Here is a 21,405-nt window from a genome sequence, read left to right as displayed (position 1 = left end):
GGTCTGTAAGAGGGAAGTGGCTTCTGTAGAGGACAACTTGAAGTTTTCCAAAGAGAAGAAAGAATCCTCTCAGCAGCTCTGTGCAGCAGGTCTTGATGGTCTTAGTCCCATCAGGTGAGTGACATCTTTCTGTAGCAGTGTGGACACTGAGGCATCTTCAGTGATCTCTGTTGTTGTTACTCATGGAGGCACTAGTACCAACAACACAGACGTTTCTGGTACAGTGATAAACAGTACTTCTATTTCTGTGGGAACACTCAGTCACTTGAAAGCTGCTTTGCCTTAACTGAGACATTTTTTCTGCAAAAGTTGTAGCAAAAATTTATGACACTTCTCCTAGGAGCATATGTTACTCAAGATGTGATCAAGGCATGGAGGCTTGTGCTGCTTGGTCCTTATCTGTACCATTCAGTTGTTGGGTTTTGATTTCAGAAATCCCAGTGCAGTTTGTTCTCGTGTCTCTGTTGTGGAGAGGTTGAAACACAGCAGTGATGGGTGTCTCCAGTCTGGTGGAGGATTCCTGTCCTGGAAACACAGAGGAGATGGAAGAAGAACTCCTGTTTCTCTTAGCTTTTAAGAAATCCGTATCTTCTGAAAGAAGGATTCTGAAGGATTCTTCACTCTCCTGGTGGTTGGATGACGTGGAGAAAACTTCTTGTTGCCAGTCCTGGGCTCAGTGAAGATGTGCTCCCTGTGGGTTTTCAGTTCATGGACTTGATGGCTCAGAGAATAGCTGAAGGGGGATTGGTGTTGGAGAGCTGACAGCAAAGGATCAAAAGAAGTCTGACTCCCTTCTGTGAATTGAGTCTTAGAACCCCCAAACCAAGCAGTCCTTATGTGCTTTCCCCCCACCACTGAATCCTGTTAAAATCTATACCATAGATCATTGTTGTGTCCTGCCTCCTGTTAAGAAGTTTAAAAAATGAGATTCTGAAGTCTCTAAATGTCTTGTTTTTTGAAAGTTTTGAAAAGTAAGGCTTTTGTGAGCTCTAAAAGAAGAGAAAAAGAAATAGGTTTAAGTGTTAGAATTTCTGTGATTCACGTGAGAGGAAAGTAGTTATGACATTGGCATTTTGATACGGTTCTTGTGTTTTGATTAGAAAGAACAGATGTGTCTTTTGTGAGAAGTTGTGTTCTTGTGACAGTAGCAAATTTCTGCTTTGGGGTTGCTCTGAATAACTTCTCTTGAGCATAATCCTTGGATTACTATATCCACTTGACAATTCATGGAATATTTGACTTTAAGCTTTACCAGTAGCCTCACTTAGTCGGCCTTGGAGTAGGGACCGTAGGTATTTTGAATTAGTTCCCGAGTTCCACGTTCTGAACTTTTTTGCCTCTGTTGGCTGTAGTGCCATCAGTAAAAATGGTTGACTGCCACAGGCTTATGTAAGCTGCGCTCATTTCTTTAAGTTAAACTGTTTATGGCACAGGCTTGTTAGTCTGTTCAGAAAGTGAACACTCTACATGCTTAAGGGAAATGCATTTAGACTTGCTTAGGGCTTTCTTTTGTGTGCTTTTCTGAGTTTGGTTTTGCTTTGTTTGTTTCACTGTAGATGGTTTTATGGGGGTTGAGGGTGGTGTTTGTTTTGTTTTCCCAGCAAGTGTATGGTATACTTACACTTGTAGGGCAAGTTATTTCTGTGTACAGTAGGTTTTGTGACTTATGTAAGCATGTTACATAATCATAAAATAATCCTAATTTTTATTGAACTATAATAAAAGTCAAGGAAGGAAAATAACTTGATGCTTGGGGTTATTTGTTCAGTACTGCTAATGATCCCATGTGCTGTACTATGGGCATCTTAGTTGTTTGGTTACCTGATAGCATGCACAGTGTGGCAGAATGCCTCTAAAAGACTGTCCAGTAGACAAATACTCTACCAAAAAACTGGATTTTTTTTAATATTCAGAAAGTATTTTGGTGGTTATTTGAATAATGCATTCTTAAAAAGCAGATTAACGACTTTATTGCATTTGTAGTGAGCAGCATTTAATTTGGGTTCCTTTAATGGTTGATGATTTTACTAGCTATGAAAAAAGACTGCTTTAACATTAAATGAGTTTGCTAAGGTGCATACCTCAAGGTTGAATTATAATAGGTTTTTCTTGCACATATATTCAAGTACATCAAATTTGTGTTAGTTTAAGTACTCAAAGATGAGTAACTTCTGAATATATTACTGTGAGTGTAAGTCTTTCTGCAGAATAACTTTTCAGGAGGGATCTGTGAGGATTGCAATCTTTGGATGTGTATTTTTTAATTCTTATTTGATACTGGATTAAACTCTTATGAGTTCTATGTATCTCAAAATTCTAACATTTTTCAATCACAACGTTTGTATTTTCTATAGTTTGCCCTGGCTTTTGGATTATTTTCTCTGTTCTGTGCTTCATATTTGCTAATCCCTGAAATTCATAACTAATCTGGTTTGATGGCTTTGTTTTTCCTGTGGTCAAGGCTAAGAACTTTTCCCAGTTCTTCCAAATAAAAAAGAAAATGAAGATTCAGGAAGGCAGGTTTCAGGAAGTTGAGAACAATCAACAGTACTCCAAGGTTTGGGTTTTTGGCTTGCTTGAATATATATCATCTGGATTTCAAGGGGATGCTGGTTCTTCTGTCATTTCACATGAAAAATAAGACTTACAAATCTTACACATTTTCAGTGTCTAAATCCCTGGGTGAAGTGTGACCAAGCAGATGCGTTGGTTGCAACCAGAACTGTTGGTTGCATAGTTCTTTGCAGCTATGAGGTTCCTGTGAGTAACAGGAAAACTGCTGAATGGAATCAAAGAGTTCAGCCTCAGCCCGTGACTTGGACTGCTCTCTTGATGGGCAGGTCTAATTTCTAATAAGTTTTTGTGCCCTACCTGAAGGAAGAGTCTGCTCTGAGGTCTTCGTGGTCAGATCTCATCCTGACACTTTGGTCTAACACTTCTCTCTCTCACCCTGGCTGCCTGCTTCTGTCTCAAAGTTTTGTGTCTGTCTGTGACACAAGATGCTGGGGGGTTTTGAGGGGAATCAGGGAGCTGATCCAGTTTGGGTGACTATTTAGTGTTTGTAAATCAAAGTTTAGCTTTAGTGCTGTCCGTGTCACCGTTTGGTCTCTAAATTTGTGATGGTGTGTTGGGAGGAGCAAGCATTGAAAGAAAAGGAGAAGCAAATTCTTTCTTCAGAATTATTGTGTTTTTATTGGTTTAAAGGGATTATGAAACAGCCAGATGAGACTTCCTTTGTGACAATTTCTCTTGAGGAAGCACCCAGAGTGTGTGCTATTGGAGAGCATTTCATGATGATAAATACTTTCGCTAGACAAAGATTCCCCCCACCACCCCAGCTTATTTCCTGAAGTTAAAGGGTTTCTGTGCCTAATACTCACTTGTTTAAATTTTTAAATGCTTTTTAGAGGTCAACAGCAGTATAAAAATCCCCTCTCTTTTGCTGGGGTTGCTGTTTTCTTGGTGTTTTGAGTTGTGACTCTGTATGGTGGACAAAAGAAATGATGAATGTGGATGTTCAGTATTGCTTTTCCCTTGTAACTGTGTGTTTTTTGCCTCTGCATAGAAGGGAATTAGATTGCAGCCCCCATGTTCCCAGTTAAAGTTTGTAAGAGGCTTGGTATTTGAGTGTGCTATGTTTGCAATTTTTGGTGTGGTTTTTTTCCTTCTGTTATTTATTTCACACTTTTGGTATTTTAAATTTTTTTTTCTGGAAGTAACATTCAATAGCATCTTAGTAGTTCTAATATTCCAGAATTCACTGCTAAGTTGTCTTTCTACTGACTTCCAGACCAGTCTAGGGTGTTTGTTACATGGTCTTCATTAGAGATACATTTGTTTTATGCTATTAATTTAAAAACTGCTTTTAAAATGTAAAATACATTTGGCAGTTCCATTTTATTTAGATAAAAGCTAAGGTATTTAGCTTTTATTTAGGTAAAAGTTCTATGAAAAATTTTGTAAATTAGGAACACGTACTTTTGACTTCTAGTAATGAGATTTCCTTCAAATATTTGGTTCTTATTTGAAAATGATAATTTGAATTTTAGAAGTTGTTTTTTTGTAATAAGTAATGCAGATTGAGAATTTTTAATAGAATTTTATCATGCTTATACGATTTTTTCACGATGTCACTGAAAGTTTCTATAAAATGAATAAGTAGAAAGTCAATACTACAGTGTTTGAATCTGTGACTTAATCATGCACCTTTTTTGGGGTTTTCTTATGTATTTCTGTATGTTCTGGACTTGATTCAGTTGAATTGAGCATGTATAACTAAGGAATGTCTTTACTCTTACACGTAATTGGAAATACGTTATTATAAGGGCAGTTTCTCATTAGGCTGTTTTGTCTGTGGACTGTGGGCAGTTCGTCAACGTCTCAAATACGCAGAAAGTTTCTCTTATCAAAGTGAATGGCTGGGTGTGGAAATCTGACAAATAATCAAAGTAATGGAGGTGATGTACTTGAGGAACCGGGTACAGAGTTGAATGTGCATTGTCTTCCGCAAATGTTTACATTGGTGTGGAGTTTACTTTTAATCCATTTGAAAATTATACAAAATATGTAATAAGATTTTTGAATTAAGGGTAACTTCGTAGGCTAAACTGTGCAGACAGAAATGGAGAATCAGTGGGTGTTGAGTATCCAGAGTCTTGTGTATTCCCTAACTGGAGCCCAGTAGCCCTTCTTAGAAGGTGGCTAAAACAGAGAATCAGTAAGGTTGCATGAAATGGTATTATAATGTAAATCTGCTAACTGGACGTTCTTTTGATTGTGGTGTTCAGGTAGATATTGTTTAATTAAAAAAAAAAAATTCATCATTTTTCAGCCAATAAAACCCCCAAACTTTAAATAGTACTGAGTTTGGTTCACCATAATGGAAAAGTATGCAATAGCCATGAAAATGAACATCAGTTATTGTTGTATTGTCTGGGATTTTTTAAAGCATGAATTACCTTTGTTTTTTTAAAGCTGATGCTGAATCAAAGAACATGCTTCTCTGGGGTACCTAATTACTTAATCTGCATATTTCTCCAGCAGTTAGAAGGAACAGAAAATCTGCATATGATTTATAGTCAGACTTAACAGGTCTGTTGTGGTATTGCTCAGCTCATCTGGCCATTCACATACTGAACGTGTGGCATTGCTTTCTATCCTGTGGGGGAGGAATGACTCAGAACAAAATCAAAGAAGGCTTGTGCTTAAACAGCACTAAAAATGTCAAAGGTTTTCATCTCCTTACTTCTCCTCTCTCTCCTTTCAAAGCAGAGAGAAGCCAAAGCTTACACTTGAGTCTGGGTTGTGTAAATGCCTAGAGCTGAGTTTGTTTGCAGTAACGTTGTGAGAATTCTGAAACAGTCATTGGGCTGTTTGGTGAAGCAGAAAGTGTGACTGCTTGTGCTGTGATTTTGGAATCAAGGCATCAAGATTACAGTGTTATTTTAATATAAGCTGGTTATGGTAGTTTTTATTCAGAAATGTACAAATCTCTCACTTTGTTCTCCTTTGTCCAGGGACTGGCATTTTATGTCCCTTACTGGTCTGAGGGGAATGCTCTGGAGGCAGTTGTGCTTGGCTGGCCGGGGGAGACAGCAAGTTATTTTAAACTTCAGATTTTTCTCCTGTCCAACCTCCTGTTGTATATAAGACTGCAATGCATTTCTGGGAAGATATGACCTTGATTTGATTTTTTTCTTATTTTTCCCCTCTGTGTTTTCTGTACACGATTCCCCTCTGAGACTCAAAGCAGTTAAACGAGAAGACTGGTTTGAAAAGGTTGAAATTCTTAGTTACTAATTGAAGAGCTGGGCATGCTCCACATTGTTGCTTTCCACAAACCATATGGACACTCCCACTTTCTAACAGTAGAGAAGCTGGGAGATTGGTTCATACCACGTCTCTTTCTTTGCTGCAGTATCTAAGCAAAGGAAACCGCTGTGACATATCAGGTGAAAGAAAGGTTTTTGCATTCTTGTGGTGCATCTGAGACACTCAAACTGCTGGGTGGGTGTCAGTTCCAATCTTCTGTTCTGATGGAGGTGGAGAGCCCTGAGCGCAGCACAATTCCAGAGCAAGCTCAGTGTAGTGTAGGGAATGTTTCAACAGTTCTTTAGCTATTGCTTTACTGAGTTACCCACCAAACTCCATAAATCCTGAAAGAAGAGCGAGGTCTGTTAAAACAAAGGAGGATGTAGATTTTGGAGGCTGCACCTGCCTTGAGCTGCTGCTGGACAGCATCTTTTTGGTTTTGAGTAGTGAAATAATCCAAACCTCTTAAAGAGAAGAATGAGTTAGTAACTATTTTGGGTTGAAGCTGCCTTTGAGCCCTAGTGTTTTTTTCTTCTTCTAAAGCAGGATTATGAGGATAGCTTCCTAAAAGGGAAATGAAATCAGTGCAGTTTATCCTACCAACCTTAATGGAGTGCAGTAAGGCAGATCAGTGTGGAAATGATTTGGATTTAGAAAGATGCTGATTGCCTAAAGTGTTTAACTTGCATGTGTAACTTATATTTGGAAGGATATTTGTCATGTAGAATAAAAATAAAGTATTGTAAAAATACCTTGAAATGATACCCTTGAAATTGTGAATAGGGACTTTTGGGTGAAATGCTTTGAAGAGTCAAGTACTACTTATTCATGAAAGCTCCAGAAGGTGGGCCTCATTAATTTTGTCTCATATTCAGATTCATACCTTTTTTTTCAGTATCTCTGCCTGATAAAAGTGATATTTACTTGTAGCTTCACCATCAGCCAGCTGTGCAGTGTCAGCTGTGGACTGTCTAGTAGTCAAGAACCTCTTTCCCTCTACTTTGCATACTACAAGGCTGATTCTATAAAGCCACAGGGTTGTCCAGCATGTTCTTGCTATGGGTTGCAGTCACGGGCTCTGTGAAAGAGCATCCAGCTCCATCATCACAAAATTGGTCTTTTATGCTCAGCTGTATGTAAAAAGTTACACATGCTCCAGCCAGGAATTGTGTTAATCTCATCACTTGGATTTGAAATTTTCTGGCCTGGTGTCAGGCTAACAAAAATAAACAAATGTTGTGACTGATGGCCTGAATACTGCCAGCCTGCCTTTGCAGGCAGTGTCATTGAGTAGAGTAACTAAGGTGTCCAGACTGCAAACACAGCTTTGGTAAACCTACCAAAGTCATGACTTAAAGCCTTGGAGAGAGAGCTAATGTGTGGGTTTGAGGAGGAGTTTGTACTTCTCTGTAGCTATAGCTGACCTATGAGTGATTATAATTCATTACTCTTCCAATTTAATTTTAGAAAAATAAGGAAATTCGAATAAATGTTAGAAAAAAGTCAGTTTAAAATTGTACCCAGAGAGCACAGAAGAGCATGAAAGTTATTTTGACGCTATGAAGACTGCTCCATTATTAGAATAGAATATTCTAGCCATAAGTATTGATTGTTTTTTCAAATACACAAGGTTTGGATACTACACTGAGTTGGGAACAGAAGAATTTACCAAGTAGCTATTAGATTTTTAATTTGGCAGGAGCCATAAATACAAGAAATATAAATAATAAAAATATATTAACAAACATATATACATACACACACACGCATGTATAAATATAGTGAAAAGGTGTCCCATGGCAGTGGGTTTGAATTTAGGTAATCTTAAAAATCCCTTCCAACCCAGCCCATTCTATGACTCTACCAGAAATTAATTTTGTTCATGAAAACATTTAATGTAGGTGGCTGCAGTTTTTCAGCTGTTATCTGTAGTTTCTCAGGTGTTAAACCCGCCTGGTTTGGAGTTCTGTGTAGGAAGAGGATACTCTGAAGCTTTCATTAACCAAAGGTACTGGATACTCTTCAAGGTCTGAAGCTGTACAAGAATTTTTGCAGGAATGCATTTTAGGATGAACAACTGTATTCATATTCTAGCTTTCCATTATCTCTTCTGGCCTATCCCATTTATGGCCAAGATGATAGAACGAGTGGATCTGAAATAATATTGAGACAGACTTATAGAGACTTGCTGTTCAAGCAGTTCCATAGACTGGACAGTTACATCTTTAGCTGAGTGTTGATTAAACACTGCCTCACATACCAATGCTTCTTGTTGCAACAGATGTAACATATGGAAAGAGGGGAAACAGCTTTCCTTTCACCTAGCTTTTTTATTTTATTTTTTTTTTGTATCCCATTAGTAATTTTTAATAGATAATGCTGAAGTTAGTGTAGAAAGAAAGCATTTCAAAATGTCTGCATCATGTAGTATCTAAGGCACATCTCCCCAGAAAGTCTATCTGGGGCTAAGAGGAGATACAATAATATTAATAGAAGATGATTGTGGTCTGATGTTGCAGAAACTGTTTGTTGTAGAAACAACAATCCAATTCTAAGGCATTCTTCTCTCTCTGCCCCCAAAAGCAAAAAGAAGAAAAAAACATGTAAAAAGCATCATCTAGGGTGCATATGACATCTGTATATATACATATATAGCTCATACACATACATGTCTGTATGTATTTATGTTGTGGGCTGATGATTTTTATTTTGCAGTGCCTCCTGCTCTGCCCAGGGAAGTCGGGCGCAGCAGTTCCTGACTGTGGCACGTGGTCGAGCACCATTGCATGTCCAGGTGTGAGCACGGATAACCTCAGTGTGTCAATGTGTCACATTGCAGTAAACATAAGTAATGTTAATATAAGATGGTGTGGAACCTCTTGATGTGACTGTCTTGCAACAGTCCCGTGAGCAGGTGTTCGTGCAAAGACTTGTCAGAAGATACCACAGAATCAGCAAGGTCCGTGTTAGATTTCCTTACGTTAACAAGTTCTTCTGGAATGATAGCAAAGACAGGCATGCTGCGTAACTTGTTCATCATATTTTATAGCAATTATTCATGTCAAAGAAATTTACACAGTCAGGCCACCTAAGTTTAATTCTAAACTTTAGAAATGGAAGTTGATGTTTTCTGCTGTAGTGAGTATGGTTCATTTAGAAGTTTTGTCCTCTTCTTTCTGCCTTGATAGTTGCTTAATTCTAGTACTTCAAGTTTTAATTCGAATAGATGAAATTTTCTGTGGTAGCATAAGTGATTAGATTTTATTCTTCAAATTTTGTGTTATAATAACTCATCCTATTGCTGGATCGCAGCATGGTTGACTAAGTGAATTTAAATTTTGTAGTTATTGCACAACTTCAGCTCGCTCTGAGAGGATGCCCAAGCTTTTTTCATAAAATTGTTTTCTGAGCCACCCAAGTAAAAAACTGGTTAAAATTTCAAATAGTATAGCCCTGAATGTGTGAAGTGCATTGGTGTGCCTTTTATAGAAGTATCTGCAGGCTTAGACAATCAGTGTGATTGTGTTGCTTTTACTCTGCAATTGGAGCCTCTTTCAGATTTATTGATAACAATTTGTTTAGAGCAATCATTTTTAATAGGGAGAAGCCCAAGTCAAAGTGAAAAAGTAAAGAAAAGTGAGGGGCACATTTAGACTAATTTTGTGACTAGCCATTGAAATGTGTAACAGCTGATTTATGAGTGTAGGTAACACCAAAATATTACAAGTTCAGTGTGAGTAACCCAAGTTTGGTGGGCTGTTTGGGTTTTTTTAAAATGATTTCTCTCTTGAGACTTTTTGCAACTTCTAGCTTTAGTGAATTCTTACTGATTTGAAGTTCTGCAAAAGTACTTGCAGTGATTCATTTTGTAGAAGTGTCTTGTGGAGAGACTTGTGTTTTGATTTGTAAATATGCCTTGGGAACAAAGCCTGTTCCGAATGTTTTACAGGTGAATTCAGTACATAGCAATGAATTTGTCGTGTAGGAGTTAATGCTGACAATCACCTTGTGTAGAAGCTACTAAGCATCTCAGCCTGGAACAATATTGAATTCCTGTTGTGCTGGTCAAGATTCAGGCTGGTGCTCTGCAGATAACTCAGCGTCCATCGCATTATTTGGAGACATTGTTTCTTTGAGAGGTGTTAATCTCAAACTTCTGAGACAGAAGCTCAGTTTATCAAACAGATTGTGTATGAAACAATAGTCCAATACTTTTGCACTTTGTTAGCTCAGTTCTCTCCTGTATAAACCTCAGCTTCTAGTAGTTGCTAAACTAGGAAATATGAGTAGCAGACTGTACTTAAAAATGAAGAAAAATCTGAAGTTTATGATCCATGAATTTACAGTAGACCTTCTCCAATGCTTTCTAGTATATACTCAGTTTCACATTTTCTTGTATCCTTTCTGGCTCATTTTGATTCCCTGAATAAGATATCACTATGAAACTTTTTGCATCATCATAAAACTGCTTTTATCAGGGCCAACACAGAAGTTGATGCATTAGGAAATCTGACAGTGTACTGTTCCCTGCAGGATTTTTCCCAGCCACAGCCTCATTTCACAAGTGTTCAGTCAGAAATCATAGATCATATGCCCTCGTAAGAACGGCAGCTCATTGTTCTCACAGCTTTGGGTACAGTTGTGATACTTGTGCTAACCTCAGGGTTATCTGTGACCTGTACCAACTCACTTGCATTTGCAGCTTGTAGTTATGCCTCGTGTTCTGCAGAGCCCTTCTGGAAGCTTGTATTTGTGGCATAGCAGCATCATTCCTGAGCTATCCCCCTGCCTTGGAAACTTTCTCTTTTGTAGCTTTGCTCTATAGTAAGAGCTGCTTTTACTTGCTCACTGGAGAGAGAGAGCCATCAGTTCCTTCAAAGGGTTCACTGCTGTGTGATGTGGCCTCTGAGCATACAAGAGGCTTAGAGGAAAGATTAGGGGAGGCTTCTTACCGAGGCCTGTCGTGACAGGATGAGGGGCAATGGTTTCAAGTGGAAAGACAGTAGGTTTAGATTAGACATAAGGAAGAAATATCTGATGAGGGTGGTGAGGCACTGGAACAGTCTGCCCAGACAAGTGGTGCTCCATTGCTAGCAGTGTTTCGGGTCATGCTGGACAGGGCTTTGAGCAACCAGGTGTTGCTCAAAGTGTCCTCTCAGCAGGGCTTTGGAACTGGGGTGGCCTTTGAGGGTCTCATCCCAAGCAGGCCGTGCTGTGACTTACTAGCAGAGGAATTACTGGCCAAGAACCTCTTAGCTACTTGCTAAAAGGAGTATCATTGTTCCAATTAAGTAGTCTTGTTGTCATTCAGTTTTTACTATTTCCCAGTGTAATGTAGGTATTAAAAGCAAATTCTGCTTTGTGGAGGTTTGGCTTGTATATGGGATAGGGATGAGTTTCACCCCTTTTGCTTCCAAAGCAATTGAATAAATTATGTCTCTATGTAAATGCTTAGTTTGAAAATTCAAGTTTTGGATCCCTCGTTGCAAGGCCTTTGAGGTGCTGGAGCATGTCCAGAGAAGGGCAGCGGAGATGAAGGGTCTGGAACACAATTCTCCTCAGGAGCAGCTGTGGGAGCCAGGTTTAGTCTGGAGAGGAGGCCTCAGGGGTGACCTTATTGCTTGCTTCACCTGCCTGTAAGGAGGCTGTAGCCAGGTGGGGGTCTGTCTCTTCTCCCAGGTAAGTAGAGGCAGAGTAAAGGGAACTGGCCTCAAGTTGTGCCTGGGGAGGTTCAGGTTGGATATCAGGAAAAATTTCTTTGCTGTAAGAGTGGTTAAACGTGGGAACAGGCTCCCCAGGGAAGGGTGGAGTCACCATCCCTGGAAGTGTTCAGAAAATGAGTATATGTGCCTCTCAGTGATAGGGTTTAGTGAGCATGGTGGTATTCAGTCAGAGGTTACTCTCGATGATTTTGGAAGTCTTTTCCAACCTTAATGATTCTGTGTTGTAGCTGGAAGAGAGGAAACTGTAAATGAGTGACACGAAACACTAGTTCATTTCAGTGTTGATGGCCCATAAAGATGGCAGAGTGTAATTAGAGGGAGAAAAGCAAAGCAAATACTAAAGCACATGAAACACATGCCTAAGAAGGAACAGTGATTGATAATGATTATTTGAATTTTTGTACCAACCTGTGTAATTAACATGCTTGTGCATAGGTTACAGATTAAACCTTTATATGCTTCAGTCGTGTTTCGGCAGTGTCAGTGTTCTCTCAGAAATGGGTTTCCTCTGTCCAGGTTTCTGTTGCCTCAGAGTTAGGTATTGGTTTTGTGTGACACAGACACCCCACACTGTATCACAATATTACTCATTTGTAGAGTCTGTGGAAAGAGTTTCAAACATGGATAAAACTGATCACTGCTTAAGTTGAAGCTATTGGGGAAAAAAAAACCCTAACAACTGAAGGAATGATTTTGTTGCTCTACCCTCCTTTTTGATGATAGTATTCTAATCATGCTGACTGTAACGATTAACGTTCCATTTCAGTTCTCTGAGCTGTTCTAGGCCATCACATGACACATCTGGGTAACTGTTGTATGGATAAATGGGCAGGGATATGGAATTGTCAGGAGAGCTTGTATAACTTTACCATAAGAGATCAATTGGTCAACAGTGATAGCTTGTCAGCTTTATTTTTAGTTTCGTTCTGCTGTTTACCTCTTTTTTGTGCTTCACATCGCCTTCCTACCATCCAGGGGTTTTATGATCTTTTACACAAGTAAATGACTGCTCATCAGAAGACAGCTTGCCAAACCATGAAGCTGTGGTTTTACTGACACAGCCAGTCATTCAGAACAGTGTCAGCAGCATGCTGAACTCAGATTTAAACACTGGCTGCTTGTATTTTGCTTTGTTGAACTTTATAAGTCTGTATGAGCTGACAAAATGTCTTTAAGTTCTGTTGTGTCTTTCCTACTGTGTGAAGCAATACAGTCACAAAGCTGTGGGATGTATCACCCTGTATATAAAGAAAACTTCTCTTAACAAATAGGCATTCTAATTTCTGAGGTGGAAAAGTTGTGCCTGGCTATATATAATCCTAAAAATTACTTTAGCTGGACAGTTGCAGGGAAAAATAATCTTTGGGGTTTCTCTTACGTTGTGTTTATACAGTGAGTGTGTGACTGAAAATGGTTGTGAGAAAAAATTGCTCTTGTTAAAACACTTTAGTTTCTTCTATTTCTGAGATTTTAAGGTCTTCTAGCTAGCAAGTCTTTGTGAAGGTGTCGCATTACCATAAAACCATTGTCCTGCCTTTCTGCAAGAGCAATCCAAGGTTTTAGCAGGATTGATGTAAGTGTTGTGATATTTGTGGGATGAGTTAATTGCTTTTGCTTATTTGAATGGTTAAATAAATGCAACCTTAGTGTACAAACCTGTTGTCTTCATTTTCAGCATTACAATTAATTGATTGTAATGATTTTTAACAATTACAGCCAATGTAATTTTCTAATGCAAGCAGGCACCTTAGAATTTAAGGTAACGATTCTAAAGGCTGCTCAAGGATTAGAGATGGGATTACATGATTGCATCTGCAGCCAGGTCAGATGCTGGGCATGTTTACAAGGCTATAATTGATGCCTATTAAATAATAGGTATGGGTGGGATGGGATGTTAAAAAACACATTTTTTGCATAGTTAATCGTTTCTGTGAAACAACTCAGTTTGAATTTTTATCTTTTTTCTTAAGTGTCGTGGTTCTATACAAGCTGATTTACAAAAATGTTGCTCTTCAGCAGCTTTTCTGTTTGCAGTCACTGTGGGAAGTACCACAATAATTACACACCTTAATATCTACTTGAGTACTGAAATACAGAAGTGGAACTGGGATGTGATGGTGCAGTAATGGCTGAAATCATATTTATTTGTTAAAACTACAGTAGTAACTAAAACCCCAAAGATACTAATACTCAGTCCAATAAAGTGCTTTCTAAATATGTTGTCTGAGCTAATTAGTCTCTTGTCTTCTCATGTGTTACTGTTGGCAAGCAGTGTATGTACAGTATCCTGGCCTTTGGAAATATTTAACCAGTGTGTCAGCAGGGATGTAGGGGGTAGAATCATTCCAGTGATAAAGAGCTGCTGCCTGTAATCAGTTGGTCTGCCACAGTGTTCAGAAAGAGTTTGTAGAGGACAGTGTTCGTATTGCCTGGATGGTGAGCAAGTGATGGGGAGTTTGAAGTGTGGTTTCAGTTCTGACCTGGTGTCTGGCGGTAGCATCGGGGCTCAGCTGACAGGCGGCTTTCCTGCAGAGCCACAGCATGGTCTGTGCTAGCTCCAGTGTTGACAGCACTTGGTACAGTCCTCATCCTGATTTACTGCTGTTTATACAAGAGCAGCTTTTGCTTTTGTTACAAATCTGCTTCAGGTGAAGGTGTCTTCTTGTTGTGGCTTTAACAGATCAGATGACTGACGTGCTGAAAAGAGGGGAGGTGTTGTGATGTTCTTTGTCCTGTGTCCTTTTCCTCTTTTTACCTTTTCATCTTCCTTTACACAATGGTGTGATGTTCAGTGGGTATGCATAGTGCAAAGAAAGCTTGTTAAACTAGTAAAAAGTGTTTGGTTTGGTTTTTAAACTGTTTAACGGGTCAAATTAGTACAGCTGAGTTGACTGAGGGTGAGAAGGAAGGTGGAGAAAGAAGGAAGGTGGAGAAAGAAGGAAGGTGGAGAAAGCTGTTCAGTTTTTTGTGAGTTGTAACTACCAAGGAGGCTGTGAGGAGGAGCACCTGAGGGCACTGGGCTTGCTTAGCCTGGAGGGGACTGAGGGGACACCTTGCTACAACTTCCTCCTGGGGGGAACAGGAGGGGCAGGCACTGATCTCTGCTCTGTGACCAGTGACAGGACCCAAGGGAATGGCCTGAACTTGTGTCAGGGAAGGTTTAGGTTGGATATCAGGAAAAGATTCTTCACCCAGAGGGTGGCTGGGCACTGGAACAGGGAAGTGGTCACAGCACCAAGCCTGGCAGAGCTCAAGAAGTGTTTGGGCAGTGCTCTCAGGCACAGTATGATTCTTGGGGCTGTCCTGTGCAGGGCAAGGAGCTGGACTTTGATATTCCTTGTGGGTAGCTTCTGACCCCAGTCTATTTATGATTCTGTAAGCTGATTTTTTATTTTTGTGTTCTGCCTCTTGAGTTTTTTTCTTTTTACACTTCAATGCCCAACTATTGTTATAAAAATCTTAACAATTAAATTTAAATTATTAAGGCCTAAAAAACTGCCTTCCAGGTAGCCTGTTTTCTGGAAATTCACTCAATAATTACTTAATTGTTCCATAGGTAGCATGTGGGGTTTCACCCCCGGATTGGGGTGACCCCAAAAGATGGAAAAGTCCCTCCTCCAACCCGTGCCTTCGAAGAAAGACTCAGTAGTCTTCTGTTGTCTGTTCTCAAGGTTGTTTATTGTTGGTTATCTACAAGATTCTTCTCCTGAGCTGCTGTGGCCCGTTCAGCAGCTCAGACAAAGGCACACTCTGCCCTCCCAGGGGCTGGTGCCATCTTTTATATCATATATTACGTACTACATGTTTATACTTTTTCCCCAATGCCTGCTATCTATATTGAATGGTGACTTTCTACTCTAAACCAATCTGTGAGTGCCAACACCACCAAAGACATGGAGGTTAGGAAGGAGAAAGAAAGAGGACAGGGCACACCCAAATCCCTCCATCTTAAAACTCCTGACCCCCATGTACAAAACTTGGACCCCTGTGTACAAGGCTTAAAACCCCCCTGTACAGCACTCAAAAATCCTACCCTTTACTTCGTGACTACTTCTACTATACTATCTAAACTTTTGTGTGTGTGGCTTGTAATTCTTCATACAGAGTTAGTAATTTGCTCCATGGGCTAAGATCAAAACCCCACGTGTGTCTTTGGCTGCTGCCAGGGTCTCAGAGCCCCCTGCCAGCGGCTCTGGCCATCCAGGGCACCCAGAGGAGAATCCTGGGTTCCGACAGTAGCAATTGTATGAGTGCACATCAGTACTTAAGTTACACATTTTCAGATAGTATTGATTGACATAATTTGTATTTATTGACATAATTTAGTTTCAATTGGATCTTCTTCCTGGTGATTTAGGTGTCTTTATCTAAATTGATTTAGTGCTTCAAAAATGACGGTAGTAGAATAGATTTCCTTCACTACATATTTTAATAGATCTTGAGGAGGATCAAGACTGTAATAGTTCTGCTTTTTTATTTACTCTTTCAGAAAAGAGGCATCAGTTGATTGATGGAACTGTTGGTTGTTTTCTTAACTCTTAATACACACAAATGGCTTAAGGAAAAGATTAAATGTAAAGATACTGTTTTCATACAGTACATATCATTTGGGCATGTAAAAGGTGTGAAAAGGCAAATTATTATATTTCTTTAGGATTTGAGTCATGGTTTGCTTAATCCCTGAGATGCACTGAGTGGCTCCTGAGGTCAGCTCTGCTTGTTAACACAGCAGGGCCAATTCTGTGACAATAGGCTGTGGTTTTGCCATTGGAACTGCCATGTATTTAGCACTGTTAATTATTCCATCTTCATGAGATACTTCTCATCTACAGTTTGGGTACTCTCAACTCCTTCCTGAAAGCTACAGATGAAACATCTTGTTTTCATTTTCACTTTGGATTGGTGTTTGATGCATTGAACTTTCAGTAATTACAAGGCTGGTCATGTAAGGCACCTCAGTGTGTCCCTTAGCCTGTGAATGCTGTGGAGGAAAGTCTTTAAAGGATTGCTTTCCTAGCGTGTAGTGGCTCAGCAGGAGTTCTCATCTAAGCATCTCAGCTGCACAGCCTTTCTGTAAGCCCTTGGCTCTCTGAATAACTTGGTTCTCTGCCTGCCGTGTGCTGTGGAGCAACATGGGAAGTGGGTATTGTATTCCAGCCAGTTCGTGCCTGCTTAGAGTGGAAAATGTGCAGTCAGTTGTAGTCAGGTCAAGTAGAATAAGCTGAACAAAATGCTGGACAATAGGCAGGACAAAAGGCTGGGCTTGTACATAATGACAATTGTAAATTTTGCAGTATTAGCTGGGGGAGGAAAAAACCGAACAAATTTTCACAGTAGCTTAGCAATGTAATCCAAGGACTTCACAATGATTGTGTGTTTGTTCATGCTCCCCAACAGTTATTTTGGGTTTCCTGTAGGCTTTTTAAGGCTTTCTGTGTAAGTGTAAAGGCTGGAAGCTTCAACTTTTCAAAATAAAAATGGAACTTTGTTACCCATTGTGTTTAGAAGTTTGATAAAATTCATAGTTGGCCAGTAACTGCCAATTACTTTGTGTTATGCCTCTGCTCACCGTGCATATTTGGGAAATGTTAGAAAACAAAAAGTTAACTTCTGTTATTTTAAAACTGTAGTAGAAATACATTGACTGTATTGATGATGGATCTTCAGTCCATATGTTACATTTCCAGTCACCCATGTTACATTTAAACTTTTAAGAGAGAAATGATGCAAAGACTCTTGCCTGTGCAAATTAAGTTTTTATAATTATTAGCTTGTGTTTCAGATGTCATCATTCCACAGAAGTTTTAACTGCAATTTATTCTGGTAGGGTACTCCTTCATTACTACATTCCAGCCTTTGCCTCCTGGGATAAGAAGAGCTGTCTAGAAACACATAGAGCTTGATTGCTGTCAGGTTTTCTTTGAGTATTCTTGTGATGCTCTGCCTTTCAGAGCATAATGTTTGTTCATCATTTACAAAAAACAACCAGTTTTATAAAAGATCCCCTGTTGTGAGTGTAGACAGGAATTTTCTGCTGGAAGCTGAATTTCCTTTAAAAAAAAAGGCATTACTGCAGTGGACAGAAATGAATTGTGATGTACAACATAAGTTTATTGCAGTATTTCCTAAGTCACAGGAAGATAATTCACATATCTCACTGTCCTTTAGACTTGTCTCATTTATCTTGAGAAAGTGTGTGAGGTGGCAGATGTGATCCTGGGTACTGGAATACATGAGATGGGACAGAGAGGGACCCTTTCTGTGAGCACAGGTGGTGTTCAGTGAATGCTGATGGCAGCTGAGAGCTGTCCATTTGCAGAGCCACACGTCTGGACTGGACTTGACTTCTGCCTTTTTTACCCCTAAAACTTTAACCAAAGGGGTTTTTTTACCCTAAACCTGACACTTTACTTTTCTTTGAGGATACATACTCTGTTTTCTTGCCTATGAAAATAAAGAAACTTTCAGAGGAACTGTTGGGATTTTAGTGCCTAGAGGAATGTGTGTGTTTGCTGGTCTGTTGCGCTGCTGGAGGCTGCTGCTGAAGTTGAACAAACAAATGAAATCTGACTGAGTACCTGTGCCATGTGCCACCCACAGTTGCACTGAGGTCAAGATAAGCATGATTTAAACTTGGGACTTTGGGTAGCTGATATATTATTAAACACCAGTTCTGCTGGTATCTGATTTTCATTTTCTTTTTGAACGCAGCAGTGCATTCTCTGCAGTTAAGAATTCCACTGAGCAGTACTGTTGGAAAGGCTTTTGAAGCTTAGCAGTGATGGATGTGTAACAGGGGCTGTGTCATGCAGCACCTCATGCAAAGTTTGTGTGGATCTTTGCTTAGACATCAGCTGCCTTTGTGTTACTGCTGTGATCATGAGCCTCAAGCGCAGAAAGCGTTTGTTGACTCACACTGTATTTGCCTTCCAGTAGTCCTTGGGTATTGAAGTCCAGGTAGAATATTTTTGTTGTTGAATACAAGAATTTTGAAATGGAAGGAGATTTAGGGGGTTTTGTTTGGCTTGGGGTTTGTCACTCAATATTTTAGTATGAATGTAACAGGTACTTCACAAAAATCTTACGTAGATGCCTCTCTAATACTGCAAAAGGCTCTTTAAATTCTGTTTAATTCTTGTTCAGTTTCCCAAAAATTGCTTCAGACTTCTTGGATTTGTAGTGATGTAAAGACAAAAGAGTTTGAACCCTGTTAATAGAGCAGCTACTTTGTTTTCCAGCCTATTATTTCTAGCATATTGTAAATGAGACATATGTAATTGGTAATAACTTCATTCTTTTCTGCAGACTGTTCAGAATTTCACTTGGAGTAAATCTATAACAGTTCTATTTTATGCAGGTCACAATAATTAAAGTTGCACATGGTGCCCCAGTGGGACTGAGTAAAGACCCGAGCTAGCACATTCCAGTGCAATGCCATATAGCCATACCTGTGGTATGTTAAGTGTTTTAATATTACTATTTGAGCCATGATTATTCCCACCCTTATGTTTCAGCTGTTGTCTCTCTCGGTAGTTAAAAAGCATGACAGCAGGTTTTTTTTACACAAGAAGTTTGGGAAGGACAAAAAGTTGTGATGGCTTAAAAGATCGTTTTCTTTCTTACAGAAAATGCCAGAAGCCTCAGAAGACCACAATCATTGGAAGGCCTGTTGACTTCTGTTCTCTGGTAATCTGGAACATCATCCATCTGGCATGGCGCAGGGCAGCCAGCAGCTCGACGTGCAGGTACTCCATGACCTCCGGCAGCGTTTCCCTGAGATACCTGAAGGGGTGGTGTCTCAGTGCATGCTTCAGGTACGCTGAACAGTCTGTGTGTTTTATTTGGGCACAAACTATGAGTTCATTATGAAAACCCTTTTTAGTAGTACATGTGGAGCATAAATTTTCATTCTCCTGGTTTTTTTTTAAAGGTTGGAAGACTCCACTACTTGCATTTCTGTCTTGTCTTTTAAGTACAAAAATTCTGTCTTTCCTCACTTAGGTTTGTGGAGGTTGTTTTACACTGATGTTTTTTCATTGTCTGTGTGACCTGTGATTGTATGCATATGAATAATAAAGAATAGGATGTTAATTGATGATGGCTACATAAATAATATACCTGTACTGGACTAGATTTTAGTAAACAGTCACTCATCCTTCCAAGATAAGGAGCTGGGCTTAGCTAGCAATCTGACAGTTTTCCCTCTTCATGGATCTTTTTCTCATGGCTCTCCAGAGGTTTAGTTGTATTTCTCTCTTACTAGGTCAGGTAGTGGTTCTTCTCTCTGCATTCCTTTTCCTTTCCATTTCATCCTTCTGCCTTCATCTCAAATCAGAACTTGGAAGTGATAATAGGTTACCACATGTAATAAGTAGTCTGGGAATACCTTCAGTTGATGGGAGGAATCAGGAATGGAATAGAAACACTCAGGATCTGGTTTGGCCTTGTCTGACCATGGCTGAGGTTGGAAAGCTGTACTTGCATCTTGCCTGTCCCTGGCAGATGAGTAGGTTTACTTAGAATAGGGGTTGCAATTTTTGCATTTTGTCTTCTAAACCATACAAATAAAAATTAATTGCTTTCAGACAAATGTAAAGCAGGGGAAGTCCTTCATTTTAAAGCTTTACTTATCCTGACAGGCATATCTTCTGTACTGTTAAGTACACAAGCTTTTTGATGAACTGTGTTTGTCATAGACATTTTTAAACTGATAAAATTAAAGAACCCATAATGATGCAGAAGCACATGGTGTCTGTCTCTATTATATGACATTCTGGATAGCTAGTTAACTTTGCACAGCAAATACTTGTTATGTTTTAAAGTATAGATTTTGTTTCCAAACCCACTTTATATTTTAAAGATGTGTGAGCTGATTTCCAATAACCATTTGCACTAAGTGCTCTAGATTTAAATCAGTTTGGAGTTTTAGACCTGTTAAAAATTGAGCATCCTTTGAAATGACAAATATATTCCATACTCTGACGAAATCAGGTCAGAGCCTGTCCTGTATATGTTCTCTTTACCTGCACCTGACCAAGTGACCTAAGGAAACTGAAGGCTCTGTTCAAGAAGTTCTGTTTAGATGGCAAGTGGCTGATGGTAGTGGTTCACTTTTTTGAGACTGCTGTCTTGGCATTATGGTGCTGGTTGTTATTCCAAGGTCTGGTTTCCACATATTCTGGTCTTCAGTTTTTAGTGCTCTGTCTGGATATTCCCAGTGATCAATGATGTCTAGAAGGAGAGCTCAGCATGAAGGGAGGCTGTCAGGGAGAAGTGTCTGTAGAGTGAGAGCTGTTCCTGTTTAAGTGCTGCACTCTTCTGTCATATCTAGTAGTAACTCCTTGCATGAGAAGATACAGAATATATGAGCTCATCTGATAGTGAAATCATACAAAATTTTGGGAAAATCATCTTCACTCTGGTATTAAGACTGACTAGGTATAGTCCATGAGAAAAGAAATGTAACGTGACTTTTCAGCCAGTGGCTGTTGAAAATTGTATTGCAAGGCAATATGTGTATATATGTAATATATGCATACAAATTTATATAGGGATAGTGATTAAAATAGAAGTGCAGCCATTATTAATGTCCATTCCTTAGAATGGTAGTTTTAGCACACTGAGGAGGGCAAGGGTGTATATGCATATATAAATATGTACACACTTGCTGTGCAAGGAGGTGCTCTCTTGTCACAGAAGGTACCAGTTTTGGGTCGTGTTTAACAAAGTTGGGGTGCTAAGGGTCAGATTTAGTTGGACCTAAAGTGAAATTTATTTTCTTTAGCTACTATTTAAAATTAAAATCTGAACCACAGCTGATGGAGGCTGTTACATGATAAAGTGGGGAGAAAAATAAATCCACCATCTGGAA

At 39.4% G+C, this 21,405-nt stretch overlaps 1 protein-coding gene across 4 annotated transcripts in view; it reads left to right on the top strand.

The window, feature by feature from the left end:
* Window positions 1-21,405, top strand: part of TAB3 (TGF-beta activated kinase 1 (MAP3K7) binding protein 3) — a 43,992-nt gene that overhangs the window by 6,549 nt on the left and 16,038 nt on the right. For all 4 annotated transcript variants that reach the window (XM_038156244.1, XM_038156273.1, XM_038156254.1 and 1 more), the window contains exon 2: window positions 19,160-19,348. In XM_038156244.1, coding sequence (XP_038012172.1) covers window positions 19,247-19,348 — 102 coding nt within the window. In that variant the 5' untranslated portion in view covers window positions 19,160-19,246. The remainder of the gene's footprint in view (window positions 1-19,159; window positions 19,349-21,405) is intronic.

This window comes from Motacilla alba, chromosome 1, assembly GCF_015832195.1.
Source record: "Motacilla alba alba isolate MOTALB_02 chromosome 1, Motacilla_alba_V1.0_pri, whole genome shotgun sequence".
Classification (NCBI taxonomy): Eukaryota; Metazoa; Chordata; class Aves; order Passeriformes; family Motacillidae; genus Motacilla; species Motacilla alba.
Note: the sequence above shows the minus strand (reverse complement) of the source record. Positions and strands in the feature narration are given on the sequence as shown.